Raw genomic sequence first — 27,520 nt, 5'->3', positions numbered from 1 at the left:
GTTGAGCCATAATGGAGATGAATTCTAATGAATACAGGGAATGGCTTTGAGCTGATAGAGGGGAGATTTAGATGAGATATTAGGAACATGTTCTTTCCCTTCTGTGAGGGTGGTGAGGTGCTGGCACAGGGTGCCCAGAAAACCTGTGGCTGCCCCATCCCTGGCAGTGTTCAAGGCCAGGCTGGCCTGGAGAAAGGAGTAGAAGAACTCTGGGGGCAGGATGGACCTTTCTCTATTGGCAGCCACAAGGCATCCATCTGATTTGGGTGTCAGGTGAATCGCAGCCTTGGGGCACAGCTTTTCAACGTGCCCCAGCCTGCTCCTTGCCCTGGGTGATCTCTGCGCCTGCCTCTGCACCTTCCCATGCCCCATCTGGCCACACAACCTGCCAGCACAAGCACCTTCTTCTTCCCATGGTAATGATGCTCTGGCTTCCTTAAGCACCTGACCTGCAGCTCTGTGCTGCTGGAGGGACTCTCACTCCCCTCTCCACCATTCCTCCATCCTAGCTGCAGGATCTGCCCTGACCAGCAGGAAAGAGACTCCCCACTTTTTGTGGTGCTCTTCGGCCTCGATCACCTTGCAGAGGAGCCCAGACAGCTACTAAACATGGGAAAGTGTGCCTGGGAATGAGCTGTCACTTCTTCGTGCTCTGTTTGTTTGTAGCTCTTTCGCTGGCCTCACTATGGGAAGCTCATCATGGGAGAAACACTGTCCATTGAGGTTTACAACTGCAGCAAGGTTTTCAGTAACAGGTAGGTCCTTTGGTTGTTGGGGTAACCAGCCAACGATCATGGAGAAGAAACATTATCTACTGGGAATGGAAAATACTGGAAATCTAATGGAAAGAAAATGAACAGGATGCAAGGTCTACAAGAGGGATGAAGCTGGTTGTTCTGGTGTGCCAGCAGTGCTGTATATATTAAGTTAAATAAGGGGAGTAAATAAGAATGATTTGGTTGTGCCAGCGGTAACAGAGACTACCTAAGGATCCAGATCAGACAAAGGTAAAATAGGACCCTAAAAAGAACTACAAGGGCAGGACTTGCAGCAGGGCGGCGGAACAAGCAAGAGAGCAGAGGTACGTCCTTCTGGGACACGTGAAACATGAGTATGCAGGGAAAGGTGTCAGGGCTGATAAGCAAAATGCAAGAAATGAAGACAATCCAACAGGAACAGCTTTTTCGAGGCTGCTAATAATAATACAAACCTTTCCAAAGCCATCACAAACCTGCCAGAGGGTGTGGAGGAAACAAATGAACACAGCACACGCGAGATGCTTAAAGATAAAGCCAGAGCAGAAAATGTGGCTGAATTCTGTGTCACTGTTTACTGGATGGGAGCTGGATCAGGGGAATTATCTCTGACTGAAATGTCAATAGAAACTGCTCTAGGACAAATAGATAAAGCAAACAGTAACAAATCACTGGGACCTGATTATACTGACTGAGGAAGTCCCGTGGGAGATGAGTGGTCTGCCACTGACAGCATCTGTCCACGCAGGACAGATGTTCTAGAAGAGGGATGGAGCTGGTTGTTCTGGTGTGCCAGCAGTGCTGTATGTATTAAGTTAAATAAGGGGGGTAAATAAGAATGATTTAGTTGTGCTGCTGGGGAGCAGAGTAATGGCAGGTGACAGATATTAGAGTTTAAAAGCAGTTGATCAGCCCACTGGGATCATGCTTATACAACGTGATCCCATGTGTGTTACTGGCACTTGCAGGGAGTGACATGACCCTTGCCAGGGGGAAGCTCCTTTGGAGTAGATAAATTCTGGCCTGACTTGCTGCAGGCATCCCTGTGGCCATGGCTTTGTGTCCTATTTCTTTATTTCCTTCTGTGGAGCTTCTGCTTCCCTGTTTTCCTGGGAAGTCACACCAGCCCTGCTGGGTGCCCAAGCACACTGTAAAAGCTAGCTCTGTGGAAGGGGAGAGCTCCCTCACCCTCAGTGGGGCTGGAGCTGCACAAGCCTTTAACTATTGATGGCAGCTCGGTTGCAAGCAGCTTCCTGGGCGTGCTGGGGTGGAGGCACAACCTTTGCATGGTCAGTGGGACTCGGTTATTTTGGCTTCCTATGGAAAACTTGTAGCATTTCTGTGCCTTCACTGCAGCTCGGAGGGGCTGTGAGCAGGAGAGCGGAGATCCTGCTCCTCCCTTCCCATGGGATGTGTGCACTGATGCTGTGAACATCATTGCTGCAGCCTCTGACTTTGTTCCAGGCTTCTTGGTACCCTTGTCCTCAGCCTTCAGCACCTGATGACATCTGGGAGGCTGATCCTCCGGGAGGCCCTTGTTGACAGGAACCACAGAGTCACTGGTGTAAGTCCTCAGCAGTAGGGAAGGCTTTGAAGGAAACCTGATGTGGTGCTTCCCAGGTAGTTTTGGGGCTGAAGGGGGAGTCCAAGGTGCTGCTTTGAGCCGGGGAGTGCTGCGGCATTTGTACCCTCTCTGTACAGAGATGCAGCTGCTTGATACCCATCAAGTGGTTCCAGGAGCATCTTGAAGTGCATGGGGTGAGCTGGGGGGCTTGGAGACCTGCAAGGGCCTGAATCAACAGAGGGAGGCTTAGTAAAATCTCCCCAGGTCTGGGTGATGGATGTAGGAGGCTGTGTTTCATCTGCTGAGGTGGCTGGATCAGTTGTTTTGTGGCAGATGTATTTTGTGGTTGTAGATCTACATTGAGTTGGATTTGCGCTACCAGCCTCCAGATGGCTCAGCTGGGACCTGGGTTGAAGAGGACTTTGTCTATCAGATGAAAGACAGGTACAGAAATCCTAGGAGGAACAAATATCCAGGCAGCTTGTACAGCTGCCTTTGCCCATGGCAGCCTTTGGGATGCAATCCAGCCTCATTTACTCTCCACCTTGGCCAGGTTAATGCATCTTTGCTCTGCAGTAAGTGAGTAGGGGTCTTGGGAAGAAAATACCTTGTCTTCACAAGTGACTGCGACAACCCACTGCACCCCGGGAGTCCCTCTGGACTCAGGAGTGTTTCTGCAGCCTTCCTGGCTGATGGAAGCAAGACTCTGTGGTTGCAAAGGTGCAGATTGTGGCTTTGGACTGTATCAACCCTGGTGGCACCCAAAGCCAGGGGAGATGCAGGTGTCTTGGTGGACAGGGTGACAGGCAGCAGCGAGGTCTGAGGAGTGTCACTTCTGGAGTGCCAGAGGCGAAGCAGCAGTCACAGTGGGTAGACACTGGAGAAGCATCGCTTGGGAAGATGCTCTTGTCCTTGTCCCAAGCAGAAGCAGGAGCACGGCTGTGGCACTGTTATTAAATGCATCCATGAACAGCCACAACACACTTGTTTTTTCATCAAAGCACCTCTTTTTCTTCCAGCTCAGAGTTAATCATCCGCAATCCTGGATTTGAGGAGCTGGAGTAAGTAGCCCCAGTGTATCAGCTCACCCTCCGGGGCAGGGAAATGCCACGACCCCTTGTCAGGGCTGCTGATGTGGTGTGTGATGTGGATGGGGTTTGCAGGGCAGCCGAGGGGCCGAGAGGCAGTGAACTGGACAGGAGAGCTGCTGCACTGGGCAGGAAGCTGGCGAAGGGCCTGGACACAGATGAGGAAGAGGAAGAGGAGGAAGAAGATTTCTACGATGCATCTGAGATGGAGGTCTCGGGCATTGTCTTCAGCCCTGTGAGGAGGTATCCGCAGCGTGCTCTGCTCTCTTGCCCCTGGGGTGGGAAGTGCCAGCTCCTGGGGGAATCCTGCATCTCTTGGCATTCTGCTTCTGCAAAAGGTCAGAAATCTTCGATCACCAGTGGTGCCAAACAGGGATTGTTGGGGGTTTGCTTGTTCCCAGGGTGAGGGGCTATTATTTGCCAGAGTTTCTGTTGCTTCTCTCAGTGGGGGCTTGCTCAGATCCATGTAGATGAAGAGACCCACTCACCTGGGTTGTTCTTCTGTCCAGCCGCTCCAGACTTTGCTCCGCACGGGACCTCTTTGCCACCCCAACCCCGCAGAGCTTCCAGGTATCGCAGCATTGGGTGCACGTCCCTGTATCTATGGATGTACAGGAGAAGGGAATTGGTTTGATGGCCACATGTGCCACTGCTAAATACTGTCTGAGCAGAGCTTTGGAGAGCATCCAGGCAGGGCTGGTGCCTCCCAGCTTCCCCAGGGACATGTGGGCCATGGCTGGGGTGGAGGGATGCTGCAGGGAGGTCCTGGAGGCTGGTATAAAGTTGTGGTTCTGGCAGATGCTCTGACATCAGGTTTATTTGACCCCACTGTGAAGTTTGGAAATGGAGTTCAGTACCATCTTTTACCTCATGACAGATGGCTTTAAATCCTCCCCTGGTTCTAAGTAAGCATGGATTCACGTTTGGGTCTCCTGCTTTCCAGAGCTGGGTTCTACTGACCAAGCAGGAACCTTTTGTGGGGGTGGGATTTCCTACCTTGCTTTTCTTGAAGCTATTATTCTTCACCTTAACAACTGTCTAATTGCTTGTACTGAGAGCAAATGTGAGAACAGTTCTCCCCTATCTTAGAATTGTAACCAGCTGCAGCAAATGAGACAGCCACCTTCCAGTCTTTCCGATGGTTCCAGCTCAGTAGGATTCAATGTATTGCACTGCCCTGCACATTTGTGTGCTGGTATTGCTGAAACAAGCTCAAGATGGAGCTGGAAATGAGGACAACCTTCATCTGAAGGTTTTCTCCCACATTTTCTCAGGTTGGGATAAATATCATTGAAGCCCAGAAGCTGGTGGGGGTGAACATTAACCCCTTTGTGGTAGTCAAGGTTGGAGAGGAGAAGAGGCACACGGCGACACAGAAGTCAACAAACTGCCCCTTCTACAATGAAGTATGTGATAGAGGCTCTGTCCTTGCCCTGCTGGTGTCCCAAGTCCCTGCAGGGGATGCTTGGGATGCAGCTGCTCTCAGGTAGCGGCACTTGTGGGGCCATGTTGGGAGCTTGGACTCAGGTGTCTTGCTCTTCTCTTCCAGTATTTTTTGTTTGAATTCCATGAGCCAAAAGACATTTTGTTCCACAGACTCATAGAGATCTCGGTAAGGATCTCCTCCTCTTCATCCTTCATCTGTAACTGGTACAGCCCAACGCTTCTGCACGTAGATGCTGGGAATGATGGGCAAGGTGCTCAGGAGGGTTTGTGCTGTCTGCAGGTTTTTCATTCCAAGACAATTCCATTCCTGGGAACGTGCATAGGAACATTCAAGATGGATGTCGTGACGGTGTACAGCCAGCCAGGTATGGCAGACTACACTGAACCATCTGACACTGGTGGTTCTTTCACGCTCTGCTGGGTCTGGCGAGGGCCCTGTGTGTAAAGCACTTAGTTCATATGAAGAGCAGCCCTTGCTTCTCCTCACGCCTGTCTGAGGCTGATGATACCTCCTGCACCTTCAGAGGCAGAGTCAGGGCAATATTTGTGCAGCTGTATTTGGGATGTGAAATAGCAGCCTGGGCTCTCCACAGGGATCTTCTGCCCTTCCCTCCCAGACCACAGGTTTTTCCAGAAGTGGGCGGTTATCAGTGACCCCACGGACACCCGGGCAGGCGTGAAAGGCTTTGTGAAATGCAACATCTCTGTCACCGCACGCGGGGATGCTGTGGGCTCCCTTCCCACCTCCTCCAGCAGCCGGGATGAGGACATTGAGAGGTAGGTGCAGCGTGGTCTTGCATGGTCATGTTTTGCCCCATTTTTCCCTCTTTTGATGGGGAAAGACCCAGGGGAAGAGACTTGTGGTGGAGCAGGATCCAAACCTCCTGCCAGTCAGGGCATTTCCCAGCATTGTGTTTCCTGGGCTCCAGGGAAGAGACAGCACATGAATTTGTCTTTCAGGAACCTGCTGCTGCCTAAGAGAGTCCCTGCAGAGAGACCCTGGGCTAGGGTCTGCATCAAGCTGTACCGTGCTGAGGGCCTGCCCAGCATGAGTGCGGGCATCATGGGTGGTTTCTCCAAGATCATAGGGGAGAAAAGAGTCTTTATCGACCCATATGTGCAGGTCTTGTTCTGTGGGCAGCAGGTGAGTCTGCCAGGGGGCTGCGGGGGGCTGATCCTCCCTTGGCTGTGAAGCACCATGTGTTGGGCTGATTCTGCCAGGAGCATCCATGGGACACAGCAATCCCACTGGAGATGGCTGGGAGAGCTCAAGTCTTGCTGTGTTTGGCAGTGGCCTGAGCCATGTGGTTATGGATGTGCAGTGTCTGGATGAGGAGGTTCTTATGGGACTTATGTCTCTGTAGAGGGGGACAGCCCCAGCCCTGAGCACAGCCAGTGCAGAGCAGGCAGAGATTTCATACCCCTAAACGTAAGGTCAAATAAATCCCGGAGCAGAAGTCCCCTGTGGCAAAATAGACTCAGCCTGACACCCTTGGGAGAGTTTACTGAGCTAATGGTCCTTTTCTTGCACCCAAGGCCAGGGTTTATGGTCCTGAGATATCTCTTAAGATGAGAATCAGTCCAGGGCTTTGGGACAGCTGCCCTTGATGAAGTACAGAGAGCAAGAGCCACCGCCACGTCCAGAGTCTTACCAGCATTGTCTGCAGGCAGGACAGGACGTGCCATTCCCAAAGAGACTCTGAGGCTCCTCTTGCTCTGCTGCTGGCTGGGGCTGTGCAGCTTTCACACCTTCTCCTCCCAGGGGGAAACATCGGTGGAGACCAACACCACTGAGCCTGAATGGAATGAGCAGATCAGCTTCATTGAGATGTTCCCACCTCTGGCCAGGAAGATAAAAGTCCAGGTGCTGGATGATGCCAACGTTGGTGATGTGGCCATTGCCACACACTACATTGACCTGCAGCAGATCTCTGACCCTGGCAGGAATGGTGAGGCTTTGAGGCCATGCTGGGCAGCCCCATGCCATCACCCTCTGCTCAGCCACGGTGGTCTCCTGGAGGTGGGATGCAGGAGAGGCTGAAGCACACTCACATCCCTGTGGCCTGGGCTGTCTTCTCAGAGGAAGGTCTCTGTGCATCATCACCCTGTGGTGTAATTAGCCCCTGTCCCTGTTGCTGCAGGCTTTAACCCCACATTTGGCCCAGCCTGGGTGAACCTGTACGGCTCCCCCCAGAACTCTGCTCTGCGGGACATCCACAAGGACCTCAACGAGGGCATGGGCGAGGGGATCTTCTACCGCGGGCGCGTTCTCATGGCCATCACAGTGGAGATCTTCAGCAGCCCCAGCGTGGCAGAGAGGAAGCCTGGGGACAAGATGAAAGGTGCCCTGAGCAAGCTGAAGCTGAAGAAGAAAAGTAAGAAATCCAAGGAGAAAGCCAAAGAACTGATGCAGCTGCAGGGAGAGGAGGAGCCTGGGGGCTCTCATGAGGTCGAGCAGCCTGAGGAGGTCACTGTGGAGGTGGAAGAGCTTCATCCACTCCCCGAGGTGAGTCCTTCTCTGCTGGCAGTGGGATCACTTGCTGGTGCAGGAGTGCTGGAGCCTGCCCATTGCTGGACCATCCAGGGCTCTCTCAGCCTCAAAACTGCCTCTCACAGTAAGGCTGGAGCATCCCATAGAAGGGCTCTCACATGGGTGTTGTTCCCAGGACACAGCTACCTTTAAGCATGTGCTTTTTGTCCCCTGGAGCCAGGGAGCTGGCCCTGGGTCTCCCCTTGGCCTGGGAAAGGCAGGCGGGATACAGCTGTGTTGAAGCCATCCCTTAGCCTACAGATCTGCTTGGTGGCTTCGCACAAGCGTCAGCGAAAGGCATGGCTCTGCACCAATCTCTAGGGATTCCCAAGGAAACTTCCACTATGCCCAGCGGTGGTGACCTTGGCAGCATCCCACTGGTATCTGTGGGGAAGCCTGGCAGGCGCTGGAGCTCTCCCAGTTTCTGCTGAGAGGCAGCGTTTTGGCACACAAGGCTCTCAGGCTGATTTCTGTCTCCTTGCTCAGAACGCGTTGGGGAGGAAGGAGGAATTCCTTCTCTTTGCTGCCTTCTTTGAAGCCACTATGATGGACTCCTCTCTCAGCTCGAAGCCTGTCAGTTTTGAAGTCTCTATAGGTGGGTATTCCCCAGGACCCTGTGTCCAGAAACTATGGGAACAGCCCAAGTCACCACTGCAGTCCTGAGGTGCCAGCCCTTGCACAGCTCATGCCCCTGAAACACGAACTCGAGAAGGATGGAAGATGAAGTCAGGGAGTGCCTTAATTATCTTAAAAGTCTGGATGCTCTCCTATGGGATTGGAGATTTGCAGTATTTGTGTGAACTGCCTGTTTGTGGAGAACAGTTAAAGCTCTCCTGGGAAGTGAGGGCAAGAAGAGGGAGAAGGGTTTGGGAGCAAGAGAGGGAAGCAGAGGAGGAGAACTGGGATTCTGGGGTTGGCCATGTGGTGGTGAGGGGCTGTGACAGTGGGTGATGGGGAATCAGTAGTAGGAGAGCGGGTCCCAGCCCTCACCTACTAAGCGGGATGGATGGAGATGCTTGATGCTGAGAGGTCTTCCTGAGTGACTGCTGCTGACCCTAGTGTAGGGGTATAGATGGCAGTTAGCATCTGGAGGAGCTGGTGGAACTTGACAGCATACACAAGAACTTCCTTACAATTACCCAGCTCCCTCTCAGACCTCCTGGTTATCTGTGTGATGCTCTGGTGGTTGGGTGCTGCTGAATTGCTATTTCCAAGAGCAGTGCATGGCCATGTGCTTCTCCTGACAGGACTGTCACACTCTGATTTTGTGAGATAGCAAACTCATTTAACAGTGATCCCACTTATCTGTTTAATGCTTAACTTCAAGGAAACTATGGCAAAGCTGAGGAGGTTGTGACCAAAGCATGGAGAAAAGTGGAAAAGGGAGAAGTGAAAGAAGACAAGCAGCCTTTGCTGGACTCTGGTTCAGATGGTGAGCTGGATGTTGAAGTCCTGGCTCCACCTTCAGCGGTACTGAACAAGTCAGTGACAAAAAGCCAGAGACCAGAGCCCATGGAGTATGATAGGTGAGTCTTTGTTCTTCTTTCCCACCTTCCCTGGTCCTGCCTCAGCTTCTCAGGTTGGTTATTCCAGATGTGGAGAGGTCTGCTCAGCAGTGCCGGTGCTGTGCAGGTGTTTCTCCTCTTTGCAAACCCTCACCTTGCCATTGCCCATTAGCCCTACAGGCCCTACAGTGTCTGCTTGATGCACTCAGGTGGCCAAGGACATTGTCCCAGGGAAACTGTGACCCATCAATAACAGCAGCCCCTTTTCTGGTTGAGAAGCGGCATCTTAAGGGCTTGATTCCAGTGAGGAGGAAGGAGAGGAGTGCTCTGGCACATGCTATCCTGTGCTGGGCAGGCAAGACGCATACACAAGTTTTCTGATACGCTTGCTCTGTGAATGCTGCCTGGTTTGTCCCACAGGCCTGGCAATGTCCATGAGCACTGTGCCTGCTACTATTCAATCCCATAGCAGCAAGAAGTCTCTGCAGCATCCCATGCTCCCATCAGCTTCATTCCACTGGGGCACATGCTGCTGTCTGCTAGAAACTGTGCAGTAGTTTGGGAGACAGAGGGCAGATCCAGCAGTTTGCATCCATGTCCATGGTGCAGGGCCCAGAGAGCCAGTTCTCTATGGGAAGACAGAGCCCAGACGCTGCTCCCTGTGTTGTGACATGGTGTGTGACAGCAGCATAACCCCCTGTGCCTGCTGCCCTCAGGTCATACAGCTGCCTGCCCCTGACGCATGAGAAACCCTGTGTGTACGTGTGGAGCTACTGGGAGGATCATACCTGGAGACTCTGCATTTCCAACCGGATTGTCAAGCTGGCAGAGCGCCTGGTAGTGTGTCCAGGGTGGCTGTGGCACCCTTTTCCTGGTCTGCTTTCCTTGCAGCACATCCAGTTACTCTGTGAGACGTTTGCCTCAAACATCCTCACCCCCCATTCCGTGCGAGCCCGTGTCCCGCAGGGCTCAGTCCCACCTTCCCTTTAGATGTGTGTGCAGAGCCTCTGCCCGTGCTGTGCCGTGGTGGCTCGGGGGTTGTGAGTGACACGATGTCTGTGACAAAAATCTCCTCTGATGCCAGTGCTGAGCTGCATGTGCTGAGCTGCATGTGCTGAGCTGCATGTGCTGGGCAGATGCTGCCGCAAGCAGACTCTCAGCCTTGGGCTGTCATCAGCGGGGTGCAGTGTCTTCCCAGGGCCTCATCTTTCCCTTTCAGACTTAGAAATCTGAAAGCAGAGCTTCCCATGTGCTTCAGTGGCTGCTCAGGGGCTGAGCCACACGGTGCTTTAACCACCAGTGTTAAGGTTATCCCCAGGCTTCAGAGAGTCCCCAGCAGAGAGAGATGACCTGCGGCAGTCTCACAATCCCCAGCCCCACAGAAGGGCACAAGCCATTTATGCCAAGTGCATCCTTGAAATGCTTTGTTCTGACCCCATAGCCAGGCACAAGCTCTGTCAATGTTGTGCTTTCCCCACAGGAGCAGGGGCTGGATGACGTGGAGAAGCTTGTGAGAAGGCCAAAGGCTAAAGCAGAAGCGCGGTTCCGAGAGGTGCTGGAGGGCCGTTCCGAGAGGTGCTGGAGGAGTTTGTAGCTGGATGCAGGTTAGCACGTCCCTGATTTCCCAAGGTTTCTTGCTTTAGGTTGGGAGCTCATATCACACTCTGCCTGGGCAGAAAGGGAGCCTCGGGTCCTGAGAAACCCCTTTTCTGAATAAAAAGCTTGCAGAAGTGAAGACATTGCAGAGAGGGTGGTTCCTGATGCGTCTGCGTTAGTGCCAGGGATTTTTAGACATGTGGCCCTGCTGTGCGAGCTGTGGTCTGCTTCCTGGGAGCAGGGCATGCAAAGCCTGTGCTGCTTTTCTCATTGCAGACAGTATTCACTCGGTGCAGAGAGGAAAACAATGGCACATCCAAACAACCTTGATCGATGTCGGACGAAATACCTGATGCGCAACATCGTAAGTGGTAGGGCTTGGGTGGTGGGAACCTGCATGATCCCTGCTCTGGGGATGCTGCTGGAACACCAGCTAGAATTGATGCTAAGTGGGAAACCTGGGGCTAAGACTCATGGGATCAGTCACAGGCTTTTACTGCAGTACCTCCCACTTCTGCTCAAAGCAATACAGCTTCCAGCACAGGGAAGGGAGGCAGGGACTGGCCATGGCTGCCTCCAGTTCTATGCAGATGCTGTGCCTTGATGCACATGCATGGTGCTGCCCAGTAAGCTGCTGGTGCCCTTTTGGTGCAGGCTGTTCCTTCAGACAATTTTGGAGGAGCTCACTGAGACCCACTGCCCCTGGAAACTCAGCCCATAGGCCACGTACCCATCCAGGCAACCTACAACAGCCACCTATCTGCCTGTCCCCAGCGTGGGCATCATCTAGGTTGTCATAATCCTGCGGACAAGGCCAGCTATCTGAATGGGAGCACAGTTACCTACCCTTCATCACAGCACAGCTGTAGTCATAGTCCCCATCAGACCACAATGCTTTGAAAAGCTGACCAAAATGCAACGAGGAAATGAAATGTAGGCATGGCTGGGTCCCAGCTCCCTTCCCTCTGCTTCCCCATACATCATCACATGAGTTACAGAGAAGGTACTCTGCTAAGTCTAAGACTGAAAAATGGAACCAGCCCAAGAGATGAGTTTTCTGGCCTTGTCAGTCCACACTGTGTTTGCACCCAGAATTCCTTCTGGATTTGTTAGTTTCGGTTCATCACAAAGTCTCTTCTCGCATGTGTACGCTGTCATCTAATGGACATGAAAGCTCAGGCTCATCTTTGAGTCTCGTACATCTCTGTATTCCCATACCTCTGTGGCTCCAAGTTGCTGCTTGTGCAAATCCTGCTCCAGGTACTCTCTGGAGCTTTAGACCACCAGCTTCTTACGCTTATTCCTTATACATATGAGACATGGTGGAGGTCAGGGTGTGATGAGGTGGGATGGATGCGATCAGCACGCCTGGCTCATGGCATCTGACACCGTGCTCTCTCTGTGCAGATCCTGTATGCGAAGCAGGGGCTCCGTGTGAAGCGGCGGCTGACTCGAGCCAACGTTAAGGAGAAGCTTAAGGAGACAAGGAGGATCCTGGCAAAGCTGCGCTTCATGGCTAAAGAGGTACAGCTGCCCCCGGGGCACCCCGTTTCCAAGCAGGAGATGAAGGCGCTTCCTGCCATCCAGTGGGAATGTTGCTGGCTCTGCAGAGTCGGTCCTGCCCATACACTTGCCACTTTTAGCCCCTGTATGGAGGCTGCTGGTCTTGGTTGAGATCAGTAATAAATTGCTTCAGGTACCTGAGTACTGAACAACTACAAGTACCAAGTACAGGTGAAACTGAGATGGGGAAGAGAACGTGGGTTAGAGTTTAAAAGAAGTCATTGCTTCCATCTGTGCGTTTGCTTTAGTGCAAGTCCTGCTCTCAGCCTGAACTGCAGCTTTATGCTGGGCACCCGTGTTGCTGGATGTCAGCTAATGCGGTTTCCTCCCATGCATCAGCACTTGGGCTCCTGTGTAAAGGTGTGGGGTAAAATGCCTCTTCTCCAGCCTTATGAGGGGTCCTTCTCCTCACCATGCTGTGGGGTTCAGTGCATCCTGCTGGTGTTCACAATTTCAAACAAGGTGGATCAGAGATTCCTCCAAGAAACCTGCTCTGCTGGTTTTGGCTGGAATAGAGTTCATTTTCCTCACAGTAGCTGGTATGGGGGTGATGGTTTGGATTTGTGCTGGAAGCAGTGTTGATAACATGGGAATGTTTCCTGATTGCTGAGCAGTGCTTACATAGATCAAGGCCTTTTCTGCTTCTTACCCACCAGCAAGTGGGGTGAGGGTGCACAAGAGGCTGGAAGGGGACAAAGCTGGGACAGTGACCCCAACTGACCCAAGGCATATCCCAGACCATACAGCATCATGTTCAATGTATAAAGCTGAGGGAAGAAGAAGGAAGGGGGGAATGTTTGCTTTTACTGTGTCAGTGGAGGGAGGACAAGGTATGTGCTGTTCCTCTGCTGTGATATTCCTGTTTCCCCCCTGTAGCCCCAGTGCACCCTGCCCGACATACTCATCTGGATGCTCAGCAACAGCAAGCGTGTGGCATATGCAAGAATTCCTGCACAGAACATCCTCTACTCAGTAGTTGAAGAGGAGAAGGGCAAGGACTGTGCAAAGATCCAGACTGTCTTTATGAAGGTAGGGCTTATACCAAACCGGTGCGCTCTTGCTTGCTTTGTGCTGCTTCTCCCTCCTTGCTTCCAGCCCTCCTTTGTGAAATCCTGGAGCTCACAAGGAAACACAGTTCTTGCTCCACGACTGTCAATGTGGAGCTGTGTCTCCTGGCTGATGATGATCACCTTGGTCTGAAAGGGGTATGGCTGATGTGGGAAAGCTGCTAAACCTCCTGTGCTTCCAGGTGCCTGGCGTACACACTGGTGAGATCTTTGCCAAGCTGGAAATCTACATGTGGCTTGGGATAACCAAATATGCGAAGAACTGTTTGGTGGAGCTGCCTGAGGAGTTCAAGTCCCTCTCTGAGAGCGGACAGGAGATAGCCCAGCTCTCAGCATACAGCCCTCCCAGCCGGCTCAGCCGGGATGGTGAGTGCAGATGCTCCTTTTCCATGGCTTAACCGTGAGCAGAAGAGCAGACAGGTGAGAGGTGCTGCCCCAGGGTCGGTGTCCGAGGAGCAGGATTTCATCTGTTAGCGCCACATCATCTCTAAGCCATGACAGGGACAGGCAGGTCCAGTCTGCTCTCGTGAGGACACGTTTACACACTCACAGCTGGAGCAGCAGGCAGCTGGGTGTTTGTAGGCACTGATTATGCTTTGAAGTAGTAATGGGCACAAGGTCTTTCCCTTTCTCTGAGTCCTTGTGGTGTCCCCATTCCCAGAAGATGCTCACAGCAGATCACTGTACATCTCACATGTTATGTGCTTCTCAGGGGCATCTGGGGAGTCTCCTGATCTTGTCTTGCTTGGCCAAACCTTTTGAGATGTGCTGGCTTTCCGAAAACCACAGGGAGTGCCCCTAGAAGTGGTACTTATTCATTGCAGGATGTGCCCACTCCTGCCTGGCTGACCCTCTTCTTCATGCGTTGTTTTGGCCCCACGCAGGGCTGGAATTGGGGAACTGGGACCTTCTCTTTTTCTCACCAGATTTCAGCTATTTCCAGCTCCGAGCACATCTGTACCAGGCTCGAGGGATCCTCCCTGCAGATGACAATGGCCTTTCAGATCCATTTGCAAGAGTGGTGTTTTCAACTTATTGCCAAACCACCAGGGTAAGAGCACTGAGCTTTCGCTTATGCCTTCTTGGGGGCTTGGGAAGAGAAAACCCCCATGTCCTCACTGACGTGCTGAAGGCCAGCGCTGTGGCAGTGACCCAGGAAATCCTGTAACTCCAGGTGTGAGGTGTATTGATGTGCTGGTTGGTGTGATTCTGTTCAGGGAGCATTGTCAAAGCATGTATGTTGTGGTCTCAAAGGTTCATTGGCCTGTGCTAGTTGTTCCAAGGTGCTGATTTCATGCTTATACCATCTATGTCCCCTCCTGCAAGGCACCGTCTGTGTGTGGCTTCATGGTGGAGGGGATCAGTCCACTCTCTTTAGGAAGTGCATGTGGTTTCTTTCCCCTGGCTGTGGTATGCCCAGATCTCCTGTCTCTGCCTGCAGATGCTGGAGGAGACACTGAGCCCCATGTGGAATGAGCTACTTCTGTTTGACCAGCTCATTATAGATGGGAAAAAAGAAGAGTTGAAAACAGAGACCCCCATTGTTATCATCAACCTTTTCAGCCACAATAACTTTGTAAGTATGGCCATGCTGCCCTCCTGCCGTAGTTCCCAGGCCAGGGAAAGCAGATTGGGGTTGGAGCACAGGACAGGATGAGAGGTGGACGCCTGGGTATATTCAGCTTGGAGAAGATGAAGCAAAGGCAGTGCCTGAGTGCTGCCTGCAGCTGCCAGGTGGAGACTTCTTTTAGAGGTACCCAGGGGCAGGGTGACAGGCAACGGACACAAGTTGGAACCAGAGAAAAATGCAACTTGATATAAAGAAGCAACATTGACTCAGAGGGAGTTCAAACACTGGGCTGGAGCTCAGATGGGTTGTGGGATTCTGTCCTCAGAGACATTAACACTCTGGTTGGAGGACACTGAGCACCCTGATCTAGCTTTGACGTCTTCTGGTGCCTGGCCAAGCTGTTCACCCAGTTCTGCATGGAGATGGACTGGGAGTTGAGAGGTCCTGCTGCAGGCACATCTATTCTGCTCCTGGCTCTGGATGGAGCAGAGGAAATCAAAGCAGAGGATGGCAAGGGTGGAAGAGTGGTCTTGTACTGTCCCAGACTGGCTGGAATTAGTGGTGGTGTTTGCAGTGGTGGGATGACACAGGGATGCTTTAGCCCATTTCCTCCTTTCCTGCAGGGGTCCCCTGAGTTCCTCGGCCAGGCCTTTGCAGTCCCGCGGGTGAAGCTGGTGGATGAGCCATACACCAAACCTGCCCTGCAGTTCTTTGACTTCTACAAGGGCACCAAAGCAGCGGGAGAGCTCATTGCCAGCTTTGAGCTCATTGAGCTGGATTACAGCGGCTATTTGGAGGTAACAGGCTTGCAGGAACCTCTACATGGCTGCTTGCTCTCTGGTTGTGTGGGACCCACCAGATGATCCCCTGTTGAAAGCCACGTCTGGCTTTGAATTGAAGGGAGACTGCAGGGACAGAGCCTGTGAACACAGATAAAGAGGGAGGGAGACAGGGCATGACATGAAGCAGAGGTGGTTTTCATCACTTGGTGTCCGCTGGCTCTGCCTGTTCAGCCATCAGTGCCCGAGGACGTGGAGCCCAAGGAGCCTGACTACCTGGGAGACCCCCACGATGGACGGTTCCTCATCCCTGAGGGCATCCGCCCGGCGCTGAAGGAGTTCCGCATAGAGGTGCGCTGCGTCCCAGCGGGCTGGAGTCCGTTTGGAGCTCACATGTGCCTGCGAGGCCTGAGCAGATGAGAAATGGAGGTGCTTGACATGAGGGAGAAACAGTCTCATGTCACCAGCAGTAGAGTTGTTGTGTGGTTGGGTTGGAGAGTAGCCTCATGCCTCTCTTCTTGTGCTTCAGATCCTCTTCTGGGGCCTGCGGGACCTGAAGCGGGTGAACTTGTTTGAGGTGGATCAGCCCCAGGTGATCATTGAATGTGCTGGCAAGAAGGTGGAGTCAGAGGTGATCCCCTACAAAGAGAACCCCAACTTCACCGAGCTGGTCAAATACATGGACGTGGTGAGTGGCCGCTTTGCACCCATGCGCTGCCTGTCTGCATGGGCAGGGTCACAGGAGGGGAGCTGCCCCGGGGGTTTTGCTCTCCTGTGGCCACATGGTTCAGCCGAACAACAAAACCTTTATGAAACTGCCCACCCAAAGCAGCCTCAGCGTCACCTGTCACTGCAAGGCTGTGATTTTGGGGCAGAGCTGCAAGGCACCATCAGATCTCCCCACATGTGGTAGGGCTGCTGTGGGTATCACCTGCAAACCCCAGTTTACAGGTTCTTTGTGTGGTTCTTGTGCAGGAGCTCCCAGAGCAGGTCTACCTGCACCCTCCCCTCAGCATCTTCGTGGTGGAAAAGCGGGCATTTGGGCGCACTGTGATGGTGGGTACCCATGTTGTGTCCGATGTGATGAAATTCTCTCCCAGAGAGCTGGAGGAGGAACCAGAAGATGTGCCCAAAGGTGAGCTGCTTGGTGAGGATCCCATTGAGGCAGCAGATGATCCAGTGGCAGAGACCCCTGGCCCTTCCCTTCCCTCCTAGCCAGGCACTAAAGTCCTCTCCCAAGAGCTACAAGATGCCTAGTAGAAGTACAGTGTGGGACAGGTTAGGGTTGGAGGCAGGTTGTGATCCTGGTCTGTAGTACTTGTTTCCAGACTGGTGTTTGGGAAACAGCAGCAGCCAAGTGATGGAGTGCTGTGTAAGGGCTGGCATCCCAATTTGGGGATGGCAAAGGGCAATTTACAGACTTTTCTCCAAGATTAGCTTAACATTTTCCTCCCCACTGTAGCACCAGGACTGTTCATCTGTGGATGTGGTGTCTCCTCAGGGTCTGTTTCCCAGGCACTGTTTGCCTTACATTTGCAGCAAGTAGAGAGGGGAAAATGACTGGTGAAGATGTCTTAGTCCAGCAGACATTTAGCTGGGGCTAGATACTTATTCGTGTCTGGGGCAGTAACTTATTCATGTGGAAAGTTTGTGTCTAGAATCAGAGATGTTTTGCTTGGGAAGGATTGTTGTATTCACCTCTTTCAACCCTCTGTGTAGCCGGGCTGCAGAGCTGTCTCTAGTGACTTCCTTCAAGCTTTAGGGAGCTGGTGCATTAGGACTAAGGATTGAAAGGTTTATGCTTCACTCACATCGTTGGGTCAAGGTCTGTTCATTGGGCAACGGATTCACTAAATAACTCTGTGATAGCAACAGCCAGAGCTCGTGATCTGGAGGTGTGTAAATAAACACAGCACAAGGAGGAAGAAGATTGATTGATCTGTGGTCATCTCTGAGTAGGGAAGGTGTATCTTGTACATCTATGTTCGTGGTAGTCAGCAATAAGTGTGTCGGTGGTGGCTGCTCTCAGCACTGTAGCTGGGTTTCCAATGTTTATGCAGGGTCTGCTATTAAAAGCTTTAAAAGTAATCACATAATAGTGGGGAACAGGGAGAGTTTTCCTATGGAATAAAAACTGACCAAAAGGTAGGAAGCAGAGGGCAGAAATAAACACATGGAAACACGAATCTTTCTCTTTATTTCAGCTCGGAAAGTCTCATCCCAGCGTCTTCCCTCTCATACTGTGGTAAATATCGACCCAGGTCCCAGCACTCACGCCCTGAGTCTTATGAAGGTGAGTGGTGTGTTGGGCCCAGCAAAACCTGAAGTTTGGAAACAAAGCCTAAAGTTTAGAAACAAACAGGAGAGTCCAGAGATGGGTTTAAATCACTGGTTTTTGCTCTGGTCCCAAACACTCCTCTCTCCGGCCTGTTCATCAACACTGCTGCATGTCTGGGCTCAGGCACAGGGAGCAGAGGTGTGTTTCCTTGTGCCTTTGCTTCTGTAGCAAAGCACAGACCTGGAGCTGCAGGATGCATCTTATGCTCTGCCTGGAAGCTGAGGCAGAGGCTCCCAGGGCACATGGGGGTCCTGGGTGGTGGTTTCCTCCCTCTGAACCCTTTTCTCTGTTCTTTTAAGGCTCCTTTGAAAAAAATTCCTATCAATAAGCTTGTAAAGAAGGAGGAAGAATATGAAGAGGAAAAACCAGAGCTGGAAGAGCTGGATTGGTGGTCCAAATACTACGAGTCCCTGAAGGAGCTGTATAACCAGGTAATGTTCCATGAGAGCTGTCTTGCCAGGATGTGCTATGGGTCTGCCCTAATTTCTTTCTTTGGCCCATGACCCTTAAAAACAGAAAAGCTAGCAGGAGGATCTGGGGAGAAGAAAATGTCCTTAAGGCACTCACTGGATAACCTCCTGCAATGATGTTAATATTAAACGATCTCAGGCTAGATATTACTGACTCTGCTGGCAGGAAAGATTTGACAGCGTCCTGTGCTTGGGTGGGAAGCCTTTGCTGTCAGGGATGTGGGGTGACTGTTTGTGTGTGTTTCAGACACGCAGTGATGAGGAAGATGCTGAGAACGATGACCTGAATGATGCAGGTGAGTTCTCTGGCAATACCCAGCTCTTCTGTGGGGAAAGACAAGGCTTAAACCATCCCAGAGGGTGCTGGGCTTTGTGGGAATGGGGTCTGAGCAGACAACAGTTTTGCAGCATTCAGCAGAAACAGCACAAAAGGCAGCAGAGAGACTGGAAGCATTGGCAATGGTTAACAAATGCTATTTCGAGTTGAAAACACCAACATTTCCTCAGATAATGTTGGAAAATTGTGCTGAAGCAACAGCTTTCTGAGCAAAAACCTGCAGAAAACCCAGCTGCAAGAGCATGGGATTGTCAGGGTAGAGCAGAATCTGTGCCACCCATCCAGCCATGCAGGAGCACGAGATGCTGTAAGGATGTTACAGACAGTGATAGCTCCAGTTACCCTGTCACAGGCCACAGCCCTGGGTGGAAGCAAAAGCTGTTGCTGGGGTCATTTCATGGATGGACATTTGAGATGATGGGAGAAAACATCATTTCCTAATCCTTTATTGCCATTTCTAGATGGAGGCAATTTAAATGCATCCTCCATTGACATGGAAGCAGAAGATGAGGCAGTGATTGAAGCTGAACCTGCTCGACCCAAGAGGAAGCTCATTGCCACCCTTCAGGTGATTATTGGGGTGACAGATCCAGCCCTTTGTGTGTGTCCTTCTCACCTCCCTGGTGAGGACCAGGTGAAGTGGTTGAAGCAGGGAAATGATGGTCTTTCTGACTCTCCTCCCCTTTAAGATGGCAGGAAAAGCCGCAAAATGACTTTCTACTTGTTCCAGATCTACAGCTCTGAGCTGGAAAATGAGTTTGGTCATTTTGAAGACTGGCTGTGTATTTTCCCCCTCCATCGTGGCAAGGCAAATGAGGAAGAAGATGGAAATGAGGATGAGCATTTTGTAGGGAAGTACAAGGTACTGTATCATTTGAATGCCATTTGTGCTGCCTGTGGAAGAAAATCCTTAGGGCAACCTGTGTTCCAGAGCCTGCCAACACCAGGAAAGCCTTGGAGAGTGCACATGTGTGCAAGGTGCCATGTGGCCATGGTGTGGCATGGCCATTTACTGTTGGTAGTGTTGAAGCAATTGTGTATTGTGGTCCTCTGTTAGTTGATAAATGCACCTGATACAGATGTTTTTAGCTCTTACAAGGAGAAAGCATGCAGCCTAAAGGACTCTTATGGGGCCTCTGGGAATGTTCAGTGTACAAATAAGAATTAGTGAGCTTCCCTGGTTTTAAAATTAGTAAAACTTGTTTAAAAGAGGCATCATCCTCCCACCCAGGAGCTCTTGAAGACTGAAATATCAGCTACAGAAGTTGTTTTAAGAAGGTCCTTAGAAAACCTTTGGTGCCCCCTGCCTTTGGCAGTCCAAAGTGCTTGGAGATGTTCAGGTCTGGCGTTGGCAGTGCTCCGAGAGCCTCCAGCCTGGCTTGCAAACAGGGACTGCCTGGGCCATGTGGACATGACTGTGCCTTTGGAAAGGACTGTTCCCATAGTGGCTCCAGTCCCGTCTAAGATTCTCGCTTTTGTATGTAGCTGTTACTTGAAGTGTCTTTCCTGCAGGGCTCCTTCTATGTCTACCCCACTGAGGAAGCGGGCACGGAGCCCAGGGTCTCTTGGGGTGTTCCAAGGAACAGACCCATCAAGGTTCTTGTAAGGGTTTATATTGTTAAGGTAAGAACCTGGCGGTGGTGGCAGTGATGCTCAGAGGTCTGTCCCTCCCTGGGGACCTCCTGCCATTCTCTGCTCAGCAAATATGAGCAGTGGCACTTGTGACAAGCTCGATGCTGGCTAGAAGGCTCTGAAAGCCCAGGGCAAGTCAGCTGCATCTTTTCCATGGGGAGCCTTCCATGCTTTGCAGCTTCAGCAGGTGCTAACATTCAGATGGGCATTTTCTTGGCTCCTCTAATTTGCCTTGAGGCCATGAGCAAGTAGTTGGGCAGCTGCTGGAGACATTGGTGGCTCATTGACTGGGGATCTGTATGGGAGCAAGTGCTGGTTTCACTGCTGGGGAGCCCTGACAGTGGGCTTGGGTGGCCTCTGCAGTGTTCCTTGTGCAGGTTGTTCTCTGCAGTTGGTGTAAGGCAGTTCTTCTTGTGTATTCCAGGCTACCAACCTGTCTCCAGCCGACCCCAATGGCAAGGCAGATCCCTATGTGGTGGTGACTGTGGGGCAGGAGCAGAAGGACACAAAGGAGCGCTACATCCCAAAGCAGCTCAATCCTGTGTTTGGAGAGTATGCAGGAAGTTTTCATCTAGCAGGTTTAACAGGAATAGTATGAATCTGGAATTTGGGATGAATCTGGAAATTGGAATCTGGAAACAGGAATAGTATGAAACAGAGGAGCCATAAGTGTTGGGTTAAGAGGGGAGCACTCTCAAGGGCTTGATTTAACAGACAAGTAGCAAGCCAGGGAGTAACAGAGTGTTGGAGAGCTTTTTCCCTAGCTCCAGGACCTCTATCCAAGGGCATTCTGGAGAAGTAACTCCTTTGTTTGAACGTGCGCACTGAAAACTGCTGCACTGTGAAATTCACACACTGAATTATGGAGAACCAAACTTTATCAGAGGTCTGGGGGTTGTCCAATACAGTTCGTAAATGAGTAGGATAATCAAAGCAGAGCATGTGTTTCATTTCCATCCTCTTTGCTAATTGCACTCTCCCCGTCTGCTTCTATGCAGAGTGGTGGAGCTGACTGTCTCATTTCCCGTGGAATCGGAGCTCACTGTGGCAGTATTCGACCATGATTTGGTTGGATCTGATGATCTGATTGGGGAGACCAAGATTGACCTGGAGAATCGGTTCTACAGCAAGCACAGGGCCAACTGTGGAGTGGCTTCTCAGTATGACATGTAGGTACCAGTGTGTGATGCATCAGGGCCTTGAGATGCCCTCGTTCTTCTCACCTACTGTTTGGGTGGGTAGCAAAACACCTCCGGTTTTGCAGGATGGAGCTTGCACGCAGTTTCCTTATAAGCAGATGCCCCACAGATTCACTTACCTGGGTAACTCCATCTCCTCTATATTCCTACCAGCTTCCTGTGATAGCTCTAATCCCCACTGCAGACTAACATATTTTGCATATAGTAGCAAAAAATACCTTAATGATTTCGTATTGGTGTCCTGTGAGAAAAGCCTCACTTGACACTGGTGTGATTTTGATGTGAGTAGAGTGGTTTCTCTGGCAGCAGCTGATTCTGTGAGCAGCAAGACTCGTGACATCTGCTTTCCTTTGGATTCTCTGGTGCCTTTTGGCCAGTTTTCTGTAAAATTCTCTTCTCCTACTGGAGAATGAGCTGTGGGCGTGGAGTTGAGTTCCCAGCACTGCTTAAACCTCTCTCCTATTTAGAAGCTGCAGCTGGAATTGCTCCTGCTGCTGCTCTGAAGCTAATGGTTCCATGGGGTGCAAGCCCAGCTTGTTCTGGGGCAGGAGAGCTTTTGTGTGCCTGTGGTTTTCCCAGTGGAAATCTGAGCAGGGATCTGGTGGCATAGCCTGTGCTGTAGTGAAAGCACAGCCTAGGATAAGAACCTGTTGTGTCTAAGCTGAAGATGTTCTCAATGTTCTTCCTTCCACGCAGAAATGGCTACAACTCGTGGCGAGACGCTTTCAAACCCACACAGATCTTGGATAGTTTATGCAAGAAAAACTCACTCCCTGCAGCAGAGTACAGATGGGAGGAGGTCAAGGTGGACAAGAAGATATTCAAGGTCCCTCCAGAAGCTTTTCCTGAAGGTACAGAGAGTTCGAGGCAATGGCTGCTCCATTATACAGCTGCCTGTGCTCAGCAGTGCATGTGCTGGGGAGAGGCCTGGGAACCCAACCAGGCTGGCTGGATCACCATGGGAAGCATCCTTCATGCTCAGTAGCCTGGTTTCAGTGGGTGATGGTGTTGCTCTGGGGGAGGATGTGACCCAGGCTGTTAGGTCCCAAAGTGGATGGAGCAAAGTAAACTCACTTGCATGGCGGTGATATGAACAGGGGTTGATGGTGTAGCTTATTCTGGTGGCCTCCAAAAGCCCTTTTTCCCCTTTCTCAGGTCAGTGGGTACCTGGAAAGGGAGAAATGAGGTGTGTTCCTGGTGCTCCCCTGAGAGCTGGCTCTGGTTCAAATGTGGCTGCAGTCAGTGCCCTGTGAACCTCTACTGTGCTCAGGGACTGCTTGGGATGGTTTCGATCTCAGTCTTATCTCCAAAGGGCAGATGCTCTTCATAAACCCAGGGGTGGGTTGATCATTTTGTCCTCACTTGGTGGTTCTGCTTTTCTGCCCCCTTCACCCTCACCTTCTGCTTCTCCTCATGTTGTTTTTCTGGGGAGGTGCTTGTTTACCCAGTCCAACATCTTCCCTTACTCGTGACTGTTGTCCTGACATGGCTTTTGCTGGCCAGATGTCTTCATCTTCTACCTGTGTCCTGCTGCAGAGGCCTCTGTGAGGAGCAAGAGAGGAGCAGCGGATGAGAACTGCTCAGTGGATGATGAACACAAGGCTTTGTACGTCCTGCAGCACTGGGAAGAAATGCCAGGATACGGATACAAGCTGGTACCAGAGCACGTGGAGATCCGGTCCCTGTACAACCCTGAGAACCCTGGACTTGTGCAGGTGAGATGTTTCCTTGCCCAGCATAGACATTGCTCTGGGAAGGACCTTCGGGGCAGCTGGTTCCCACCCTGGGCCCCTGTTTTCCTCCTTGTCATGGCCTGAATCCCATGTGTTGCCCCTTCCTGGGTGGGCAGCTGGAGCTGTGTCTGTGGAAGCTGTCCCTGCTGTGAAATGAGGACTGTTGGCCTTGGGTGGCCTTTGCTCAGGTTCACTCCTCTGACCTTTCATGGTGCTTCTGAACACCCTTTCCTCAAGGGACCTCTGTCATCAGTGTTGTGGTACCAATTCTGCTTTGTCTCTGTCACTGCTGCTTTGCTACCCTGTAAGAGCCCTGTTCCGCCCTCTTGGCTTCCCCGTGGGGCACAGTGTGGCTGCTGCCTGGAGGAGAATCATCCACCCTCAGTTTTATGCAGCGCAGGGATCTGAGCTCAACCATTCCAATGCCTGCACTGAACACCTCCTGCTGCGCAGGTACGAGAGGCTGGTAACGGAGCAGCGCTCTGCAGCCACTCTGGCTTTGGTGAGCACTGGAAGCACATGTGGGCAGAGTCAGATCCATCAGTTTTTGGTTTACTTGGTAATGCTGAAACATTACATCATCACCTACTTCATGTTAACATAAAGGGACACGTTTGTGTCTGAGTGGACTCAGTTCAGCTGAAATGTTTTCCCTTGGAGCAGGGTGGGGTGGAAAATGGGCCATTTTGGGTAGTTTGGAATTTTTCCCTATCTAAAATCCAGTCCAATGTCACTGAAGTGCTGGGGAAGGACAAAGCCAAGCAGTGGCTTTCTGGCGAGAGCTTTCCTTGCAGGACCAAGCTCTAGCTCCATGAAGACCAGCTGGAAGGTGCTCTGTCTTGAAGTCTCTCTGCTGCCTTCTCAGGGCTCCTTGCACATGTGGATTGACATGTTCCCAAATGATGTCCCTGCTCCGCCACCGGTCAATATCAAGCCACGGCTGCCTGTCAGGTAGTGCCCATGGGATGGGGCTGGTGGGCTGCAGGAGGGCCACTGTCCCACACCATGCCTGGTGGGATGTGCCACAGAGTCCTGCCCAGGCTGTGCTAGCCTGGAATGCAGCTCCTCTGCTTCAGCTCCAGCCATGGGGTGTATCAGCTCAGGACACCAGAGCTTCAGCTGCACAAGTGTTTGTGAAGGGCAGGTTTAATCTCTCTAAGGCTGAACATGAAGGTGGTAGAAACCCAGGTCAGAGCCCCTCATCTGGCTCTGTTTTGGCTTGTGGTACAGATGTCCTTTGGGTTGTTGAAGTGAAGCTGAAGGAGGAGATCTGCTGTTTGCAGTGACCTAATGGGCGTATTGAGATGGAGGGGCAGATTCCTCTCAGGGTGCACATGAAAGCACAAGAGATAATGAACACAAATTGCAGCAAGGGAAATTCCAACTCGATATAGGGAAACATTTTCCTACTGAGAGTGAAGCTATCCTCGGGTAGGGATGGAATGACCCAGGGAGATGCTGGGATATTCATCCTTGGAGATATTCAGAACTCATGCAGACAAAGCCCTGAGAAATCGGATTTACTATGAAGTTAGAGTGAGGGGTTGGAGCAGAGCCTGCAGAGGTCCCTTCCTGCCTGAGCCTTTCTGTGCTCCTGTGGCCCAGTGGAGCTGGTTGGCTTTCCCCAGGGATTTGCTTAGCAAAAGCTGCCTGTTGTGACTCTGGGTGTTTGTCCTGTGGGTTGTAGCCCCCAGGAAGGGCTTTGTGCATGGCAGTGGCCTGCTGAGCTGTGTTTGGCTGGAGGAGTCCTGGCAGGAACCACCATGCTAGAAGTGGGTTTGACCTGCCCTCCCAGCATGTGTCCCACTCACCCCTGTGTCCTTCCCACAGCTACGAGCTGCGTGTGATCATCTGGAACACGGACGATGTGATCCTGGATGATGTCAACCCCATAACGGGAGAGCCTTCCAGCGACATCTACGTGAAAAGGTCTGATGGGAGCCAGAGGGAGGCCAGAGCCTGGTTGTCCTGCTCCCTCTCCTGCTCCTTGTCCTGCTCTCTGCCTGTCCTGTCCTGCCCCATGCTCTACTCTACACCCTCACTGCCTCCTCTGATCCTCACCATGAGGTGCCCCATTCCATCCCCCTGCTGTACCCCTAGAGGTGTTGGTCTGGTTTGGCTCTTTAACTCTTTCCTGCAGCCCCTCCATCCTCTGCTCAACCTTCAGGGCTGGCTGACAGGGATAAGAGATAACTGAGTTTCTCCTGCAGCTGGATAAAGGGTCTCGACCACGACAAGCAGGAGACAGATGTTCACTTTAACTCCTTGACTGGGGAGGGCAATTTCAACTGGAGGTTCATCTTCCGCTTTAACTATCTCCCGACTGAGAAGGAGATCACCTACAAGAAGAAGGATTCTGTCTTCTCTCTAGAGGAATCTGAGTTTCGGGAACCGGCTGTTCTGGTCCTCCAGGTCTGGGATTACGACAGGATTTCAGCCAATGACTTTCTAGGTATGGTGTGACCTGCTGGAGGGGTGACCTGTCCCACACCTTGCTGGAGTATTACAGTGTCTCCCTGGGGCTCAGCTCTCTAAGAAGGGACACCAGGAGCATCAGATCAAGCTCAGCAGTCACCTGGGGTGGTTTTTCACATATGAGATACAGGCAGAGCCTGGAGAGATGCAGCTCTCCTATCCGGACACACTGAACTTGCACGCTTGTCCCAGGGCCTTGGTGCTTGTTTTCAGGACAAGCAACGAGATGAACTGGGGCTGTTCCAGATGTGAGACAGACTTGAAACCTTTAAAGAGTTTCCCAGATTTTATGTTTCTGATTGACATTTGCAGGGAGGGGAAGAGGAGCTTGGACACATGAGGAGAGCAGGTTTTGGTGTGGTAAAGGAGGGAAAATAACCCAACTGGCCATATCAGAGATGAGACAAGACCTGTGGCTTCTGTGTCTTAGTCTCTAACTCTTAGGCTGGTCCTTTCTTATGCTGAGCTTCATGTTGTCCACCTGCAGGATGCTGTTAGATCATTGCAGCAGCTGGGGCCTACTCGTGGTGGTGGGAGCATGGCTCAGGCAGAAAGCCACATCGTGTGTGGGGATTTCACCATGAGCTCTCCTCTTCACTCTCCCTGCAGGGTCCATTGAGCTGAAGCTGCATGACATGGTGCGGGCAGCCAAGAGCTCAGAGCATTGCACCATCAAGATGGCCAAGGAGAACGCGACCCCGCGCTTCTCCATCTTCCGAAACAAGCGCATGAGGGGCTGGTGGCCCTTTGTCAAGCTCAAAGATCAAGAGGATGAGGAGAGAGAGGAGAGGGAGAAGAAGCAGAAGAAGAAGAAAAAGAAGTGGAGCAGCTCAGTCAAACCAGAGGACTTGGAGTTCACAGATCCCAGTGGGAACAAGTACCTCCTGACGGTAAGGCAGCGTGTTGGCACGGGTGAGTAGAGACCTGATCTTCTGCTTCTGCCTTGACATGGCAACCTTGTTCCTGCAACCTCCATACACATCACCTACAGAGTAAGGTGCTGCGCAGGACTGTGTGCAGCAGTGGAGACTTGTTCCATCTGCTGCAAATCCAGCCCCTCATCTACCCACAAGTGCCACCTGCAGTGGCTTGTAGGGATTGTCCCTGTCTTCCTCTGAGCTTCTCAGAGCAGTGATCAGTGCAGGGAGCAAAGCAAGAGGCACGTGGCTCCAAGTCCATCAGACAGGACAGCAGCAAAAGCTTGTCCTGGGGTCTCTGCCTACCCCAGACAGGCAGGTGCCAACTGTCCCAGGGCAGACTTGCTGCCGATGGCCCTGCTAGTGAACCCCTGTTTGTCCCCAAGGGTGAATTTTGCTCAGTGCCGCTGTGGGAGGCTGCAGAAACCCCTGATGTCTGGGGAGCGTGTTACAGTGCAGTGCCTTGGCTGTGAAACAGTTTGGTTCTGGCCAGGCCACAGTTTCTGCTGGCTGTGAAGTGAGAGGTGCTGTAGCTAATGCCTGGAGAGAAAGGGTGATGGCTCTGTGTCCTGGGTTCAGCTACAGCAGTCATTTTGTCTCCTTCTTAGTAGCTGGTGCAGTGCTGTGTTTTTGACTTTCAGTCTGGGAACAATGCTGATAACACCGATGTTTTTAGTTGTTGCTCAGTAATGTTTACTCTGACCAAGGACTTTCTCAGTCTCATGCTTTGCCAGAGAGGAGGGGAAGCCAGGAGGAAGCAGAGGCAGGACACCTGACCCAAACTGGCCAAAGGGGTATTCCATACCACAGCACGTCATGCCCAGTATATAAACTGGGGGGAGTTACCCGGAAGGCCCAGATCGCTGCTCGGGTCGGGCTGGGTATCGGTCGGCGGGTGGGGGGGGGGTGTGTCCTTTTCCCTTGTTATTCCTCTTATCATTATTATTGGTAGCAGT

The 27,520-nt window shown here is 51.9% G+C and overlaps 1 protein-coding gene across 1 annotated transcript in view; it reads left to right on the top strand.

Annotated features, from left to right (window-relative positions):
* LOC104412770 (fer-1-like protein 4) overlaps positions 1-27,520 on the top strand; it is a gene marked incomplete at its 5' end in the record, with an annotated part of 28,852 nt that overhangs the window by 365 nt on the left and 967 nt on the right. Inside the window, 38 exon segments of the mRNA XM_010023575.1 lie at positions 667-755; positions 2,220-2,319; positions 2,672-2,763; positions 3,339-3,380; positions 3,483-3,650; positions 3,917-3,977; positions 4,682-4,813; positions 4,957-5,019; positions 5,134-5,218; positions 5,471-5,630; positions 5,814-5,997; positions 6,616-6,802; positions 6,995-7,359; positions 7,870-7,978; positions 8,711-8,909; positions 9,605-9,725; positions 10,369-10,452; positions 10,455-10,492; positions 10,761-10,848; positions 11,892-12,008; positions 15,308-15,481; positions 15,698-15,814; positions 15,993-16,151; positions 16,439-16,598; positions 17,668-17,756; positions 18,101-18,232; positions 18,519-18,567; positions 19,070-19,176; positions 19,339-19,470; positions 20,121-20,231; positions 20,665-20,792; positions 21,239-21,409; positions 22,136-22,290; positions 22,976-23,154; positions 24,038-24,123; positions 25,003-25,101; positions 25,383-25,624; positions 26,257-26,537. Coding sequence (XP_010021877.1) covers positions 667-755; positions 2,220-2,319; positions 2,672-2,763; positions 3,339-3,380; positions 3,483-3,650; positions 3,917-3,977; positions 4,682-4,813; positions 4,957-5,019; positions 5,134-5,218; positions 5,471-5,630; positions 5,814-5,997; positions 6,616-6,802; positions 6,995-7,359; positions 7,870-7,978; positions 8,711-8,909; positions 9,605-9,725; positions 10,369-10,452; positions 10,455-10,492; positions 10,761-10,848; positions 11,892-12,008; positions 15,308-15,481; positions 15,698-15,814; positions 15,993-16,151; positions 16,439-16,598; positions 17,668-17,756; positions 18,101-18,232; positions 18,519-18,567; positions 19,070-19,176; positions 19,339-19,470; positions 20,121-20,231; positions 20,665-20,792; positions 21,239-21,409; positions 22,136-22,290; positions 22,976-23,154; positions 24,038-24,123; positions 25,003-25,101; positions 25,383-25,624; positions 26,257-26,537 — 5,055 coding nt within the window.

The sequence above is a fragment of the Nestor notabilis genome, unplaced genomic scaffold, assembly GCF_000696875.1.
Source record: "Nestor notabilis isolate BGI_N333 unplaced genomic scaffold, ASM69687v1 scaffold8061, whole genome shotgun sequence".
Classification (NCBI taxonomy): domain Eukaryota; kingdom Metazoa; phylum Chordata; class Aves; order Psittaciformes; family Psittacidae; genus Nestor; species Nestor notabilis.
This window is presented reverse-complemented; position numbering and strand designations above follow the sequence as displayed.